Source organism: Plodia interpunctella, chromosome 2, assembly GCF_027563975.2.
Source record: "Plodia interpunctella isolate USDA-ARS_2022_Savannah chromosome 2, ilPloInte3.2, whole genome shotgun sequence".
NCBI lineage: Eukaryota > Metazoa > Arthropoda > Insecta > Lepidoptera > Pyralidae > Plodia > Plodia interpunctella.
In genome coordinates, this window is record NC_071295.1 from 6,862,293 (window position 1) to 6,868,292 (window position 6,000).

At 33.4% G+C, this 6,000-nt stretch overlaps 1 protein-coding gene across 1 annotated transcript; it reads left to right on the forward strand.

Annotated features, from left to right (window-relative positions):
- Nucleotides 1-689: 689 nt before the first annotated feature.
- CycB (Cyclin B) lies at nucleotides 690-5,222 on the forward strand. The gene is made up of 7 exons (XM_053754647.2): nucleotides 690-901; nucleotides 988-1,190; nucleotides 1,501-1,636; nucleotides 2,177-2,599; nucleotides 2,965-3,087; nucleotides 3,525-3,745; nucleotides 4,173-5,222. Exons 1-7 carry the CDS (start codon nucleotides 872-874, stop codon nucleotides 4,549-4,551), a joined length of 1,515 nt encoding a protein of 504 aa, XP_053610622.1. The 5' UTR covers nucleotides 690-871; the 3' UTR covers nucleotides 4,552-5,222.
- The last annotated feature ends 778 nt before the right edge of the window (nucleotides 5,223-6,000 follow it).

The window sequence follows — 6,000 nt, forward strand, 5'->3', positions numbered from 1 at the left end:
ACACAAAAGCTTTGCCTTTTGTGCACCCATTGTGTACCTAACATACAATTCTGCACTCTGGCGAGATAAATGTGCAGTAATACTCCCTATTTCAATCAAGCATGCCTCAAACCCCTCAAACCAAACTAGCACATAAACTTATCAAAATCCAACCCTATGTTACAGATCCATCCACCGTAAGGTAAATTAAAAATAAGCAATCAGGAATATCGTCATATTCATGATTGCTTATTTTTAATTTAGCAATCATGAATATGACGATATGCGCCACCTGCGATTGCCGTGTACAAGTTTCGTCGTTCAACAAGACGGTAGCTTTTCAGTGATCCACTGGCGAGGTTTGACCGACGAGACAACACAAAGCTGCTGCTTTACTAGACTGTCGCTCATGGCCTTATCTATCCATAAACAATTTACTTGTCGTTGAATGACGTCACAACAGCTGATTTCCCCTCAATGTCTAGTGATCAAAAAGTAATATTATTATTAAAATAATATTATTAAATAATACAACAAACTTCATTTTTATAAAATATAATTTAAAAATTAAGTAGAAAAATAAACTTTATTTATTTTATACAAATCGTCTATATGCCATTTAAAAGTATTACAACTGGCTGTATTTTTTTCCGGTTTGACAAAATTAACCAATCAGAGCAATGCTTTCGGTTTTGAAATTTTGTCCGTTACTTCAAAATCAATCAAATCAAACAACTCATCACGCAACCAACAAGCTAGTTCGGTAGCCAGGTGAGCAGCAGTAGAACAAGAAATAATCCGTTACCTATACGTTGTCATTTAATTAAATCAAACACCGTTCTTGCATTTTCGTGTACGTGATCTTTGCATAAATACTTTAACCATAACCAATATGGATATACAAGTGAGGCGGCAACGATCGGTAAGTTTTCAGTTTTCATTAGATATTTTCTGTTATTTTAAATACCATTGGTATTGTAATTACCTATAACTTATTTATATATGCAGGTGAAGACAGAAAATCAAGAAAATGTGTACATCAAGGGTGGTATGGCTTTGCCGGCAAAGAGGCAAGGCCTTACTATGCGTGGGGCGCTGGGTGATCTAAACAGTAACGTCCAGGCTCAACGAGAAAATTTTGTTGGTAAAGTGGCCGTAGCGACAGCAGAGTTTGAAAAAAAAGCAACACTAAACCGTGGCCTTGTTCGTAGGTAAGTGGTATTTATTTTACAGGTACCTTCAAGTACAATACAAACGTAGCCCAAATCTACCCTACCTTCAACTTAATTTTTCATATTATAATTATCTTGTCCAGAAAATAGTATGGTATTATTTTCATGTCTGTTGTAGTAAACTGCATAAATGTACTATGTGCCTATAAAATGTTAACTTTTGTGTTTGTAGCTGCATTCTATAAATAAAGCTCACTTGAGTTTGAAGCCCTTGGAAAGAACTGGTTAAAGCAATTCCAATTTTTTGTTAGTAGGAATAAAAAATATCAATTTTGTTTTGTTTTTTAAGCAACTATAGCCATGTGCAGTCTAAGGTGGACACTGGCTTGGCATGCAGGACAAATATACAGCCAACATCAAGGCCACCGCTGCGCAGAGAGGAAAGCACAGCAGGTCTTGCTGCACGGGCTGTGGCTCGCTCTCGGGTGGGTGTTTATACATTTTTGTAACAAGTCTTTATTAATAAAGCAATTGTCACTTTAAGCAGGGTATGAAACAATCACGGGATTTTAATTTTTGATCTTGCAGGCTTTTTCTTGTAATTTGCAAAGGACAATAGAAATAAATAAGTACTTTTATGTGTCCTTATACCTATGGGAGGTGTCTCGCTTTTTATTTCGAGACAATATAAATCTTCCTAAGGTCAGGGTGGCTTGTCAATTGATAGCAATTTTAGAGGGCTTAGTATGGGTTTGCATTTTTCTTCTCACTGTTGATTCGAGATAAGACAATGAACCAATCATATTGCAATGTGGTTGTCATTACATCACAATGGCACATTGTGATTGGTTTGTTGCGTCTCACTTCCAATCGTCTAAATGGTGAGGTGTAAATAGCAAACCTGCACTATGCCCTCGGATTTATCAAATTAAAACTTTAAAACCATTTTAATTTGTACAACTCAAGAATATACCTAGTCTGTTCTATTTCATATAGGTAAAAGGTTCTACATGTTGATATTTCAGGCTGTGCTTAAGGACACTACGAACAGACAAAATGAGACAAAAGAATCCATAAACATAATCATACAAGCTAAGAAGACCACTCAAGAGAAGAAAAACGGTAAGCTGACAACATTGAAAGAAATAAGAAAAGATCACATTGATGTGAAGCCTATTCTAAAAGATCCAACTGAGTCATTAGGAAAACTACAATTGGGTGACACCACAACTTATTCTGAAAAGAGTACTTGTATAATCAACCACACTAAATTAGAGGAAGCATCGAAGCTGATATTGACACCAAAGCTGCCAGATGACATTGAAGATATTGATGCTGGTGACAACCAAAGCCCACTGTTGATGTCCACATATATCAAAGATATTTACAATTATTTGACTGAACTTGAAATAAAGTACCCAATCGAGCAAGACCATTTGAAAAATCAGGTTTGTGTTAATTTTAATATTACTCGTGTCTAATTGATGCAAATAGCTGATGTTTGCTACACATTATTCAAGGCCTATGCCAAAAAAATTACATACAAATAGGTACAAGTGTTGCAATGAAAAAATATTTTAACTGTTATGTCTAAATAAGGGTATTATTGTAACATCAATAACCATTAATTCAAAAGCATCTCAGCAAGTTGTACCTATAATTTTTGTTGTCTGTGCTATTGCAAGAAAGACTAGAATGCGAAGGCATTATTAGAAAATGATTTAAGTATTTATGTGTGTAAAATACAATAGCTTGTAAATTGCTATGTAAATAAAAAAATTATAAACAATAAAATTTTATTTTTATTTTACAGACTGTTATCACTGGGAAGATGAGAGCCACATTGATAGACTGGTTGGTGGAAGTGCAGAGGCAGTTTTCCCTGGTTTTGGAGACATTTCATCTAACTATTGGAATTCTTGACAGATATTTACAGGTATCATTTTATTTGAACTTCAATTTTTGTAAAAGTTTTGCTTCCACAAGATGGTACAAAATATTATATGTATTAAAAAAAAAAAACTATTTGTAACAGGTACAAAAAACAGTACATTCAACATTTAGCTACATATCCTATAGTAATAATCTACTTTCTTATACGAAGGAAGGAAGTTTCATTTATGGGGTAGAAGTAAAACAAGTCGGTATTTTAAACCTGTAGATTTTGTGTGTTTGAACCTCAAATCTGATGTGAATATTTTTTCTGCATACCACATACTCAATACAGTGAAATCTAATAATGAAGATAAATGAATACATTCAAATTGGTGTAAAAAGAAAAAAGAAAAACCTACATATTTTACCAACTATTGGTATGTAAAAAATAGTTATAAACCATTGACTAAATGAAATTTTATTTTATCTAATTGCCAGGCGGTGCCAAATATTCAACGGAACCAGCTGCAACTGGTCGGAGTGACGGCGATGTTCATAGCCAGCAAGTACGAGGAGATCTATGCGCCAGATGTTGCCGACTTCGTCTACGTGACCGATAACGCCTACAGCAAGTCTGATGTATTCCGTTGCGAAAGGGAGATCATGTCCAAACTCGGATTCTGCTTAGCCAGGCCAATACCTCTTAGTTTTTTGAGAAGGTAACTATTTTTTTAGTTGAATTATGAACATAGTATTTTAATCATATAACCAATGCTGAGATTATGTATGTGTATGTATGTTTGTATAAGAATACACATACGACCTAGACTGGTCTCCAGGCTAAGCGCGGCTTCCAACAGTCTTCGATCGTCCGGTTTCTGTTTGAGGACAACATTTATCCACACTATCATTAATTTTCTTGCTCAAAAACGTTTTTGTGCTTACAAAATTACTTATGCAGTATCCGATCAGTAAATTTGTGAAACTTATTTAGTAAAGAATGGATATAATATAAAATAAATAATAATATATTTAAATTAGTGTTCAATAGATACTAATATCTAGGAATGTTTTTTTTCTGTTCTAATTGACTAAGCTGTTATTTTACTCTCTAATAAAACATTTAAATATGCATTAATTTTACAGGTTTGTAAAAGCGGCTCACGGAACGTCGAAGAACCATCATCTGGCTAAATATTTCGTCGACCTCTGCCTTGTGGAGTACTCGATGGCGCACTACCGACCCTCAGAACTAGCAGCAGCAGCCATCTGCCTCTCTCTCTTTTTGCTGTCCAGCAAAACGCTCGAAGAGGTATGGACGTCCACCGTATCCTATTACTCCGGGTACACGCTCGAACACATCTTTCCTATAATAAGAAAATTAGCTAAAATAGTAATTAATGTCGAAACTTCTAAATATAAGGCCGTGTATAACAAATATTTAGATGCAACATTAGCTAAAGTATCCAGCCTTCCGCAGCTAAAAGGTGAAGCGATTAATGAATTGGCCAAATCTCAATCATAAGGTTGGACTTTTGGTATTATAGTGACTTGAAATTTTTACGCTTGACACAAAAAGCATTGTATGTGCATTTATTGTATCCAATGTTGGATTAGCGATGGACTGAGCCTTTGTATTAGAAATTGTAATTAGGGACCTGTTTGTTTTAGTAGTTTTAATTTTTAGATGTAATTTTATGTATGACGGTGAGATGTTCGTTAGAATTATTAAACTGTACCTATTGTTGATAATCCCAGTAATGACTATAATACATTTATATTTATTAATATATTTTATTCTTTATATATTAATTTATATACTTATCAATTATTGCATTTAAACTTTGCATTGTGATTGTGAAATATTGTTGATGTCTCAGAAATCTCCAGTTTTCAATGTTAATTTGAAAATGTGTAAATTACATATTTTTAATGACAAAAACATATATGTGTACTCGTAAGTTCGATCTAAGATGTATGACTTGTTTATAACTAAACACTATTTCTATCTCATAACGTAACAATATGGGTCCAGTTTTTGCCAATGAATGTTTGTAGAGAGAGGGAATAAAATTGTATCTAGTATGTAGTGAACAATGTTCTTTTTGTAAGTTTTACAAGTTTGTGATTATAAAATGTAATTTTTGATAAGACATAATATAAGTGATTTTGTTAAATAAAGATAAATCTGTTTTATACTGTCAGAATTTCTTTTTAAATTTTCGGAATTAATTTCTTACCCCAACACTGCAACGTCTTGTTTTGTGAATTGACTATAATTTGGTTTTTTTATCCATAATAGATATCATTATGGTTCGATAAGATAAAGGATGCCAGGGATATTTTCTTTTCTTTTTGGAGCATTTAAATAAAAGCTTTATAAAAAGTTTTTATTTATTTATTAAATAATATGTAAATATAAATATAAACACATTTTTAAATACACAACAGAAATATAAATACACCGATCTATCAATATTTTAATGAATAAATAATTTAGACTGCATAACATGGACGTTCGGCCTCGGTCCACCTGATGGGAAGTGGTCACCGCAGTCTGGGCGTCTGGTGTCATGAATTGAGGAGCTACTTCAGATTTTAAAACGAAACTTAAACCCCTATTTAGTACATGTTGCAAGTTATAGAGGCCCTTCCAGGTTTCGCTCGGGTGGTCCACTCTTAGGGTTATAAAAGTAAATGATAAAACCTATTTCACCAAAATCGGCTAATCCGTTTTGTAGGAGTAGGTATGGTAACTAAAACTGTAACACGAGAATTTTTTATACCTTCATTGAAATGGAGTAGTATGGTAACTAACTCACAATAATTTTAATTAATACTAATCACCATCATCAAAGTTGAACTTTTGCTAAGACGTTATTTCCATTTATTGACTTCGCGTTAAATTTCTGCTTGATCATTTTGTTTAGGTAATATATTTTTTTCTCAATTCGTCGAGATCTTGTATGCCGGC

Coding starts and splice junctions, on each gene's coding strand:
- CycB (XM_053754647.2), top strand. CDS start 872: ATGGATATACAAGTGAGGCGGCAACGATCG. Junction 1,637..2,176: donor GGGCTGTGGCTCGCTCTCGG/GTGGGTGTTTAT, acceptor TTGATATTTCAG/GCTGTGCTTAAGGACACTAC. Junction 2,600..2,964: donor AAGACCATTTGAAAAATCAG/GTTTGTGTTAAT, acceptor TTTATTTTACAG/ACTGTTATCACTGGGAAGAT.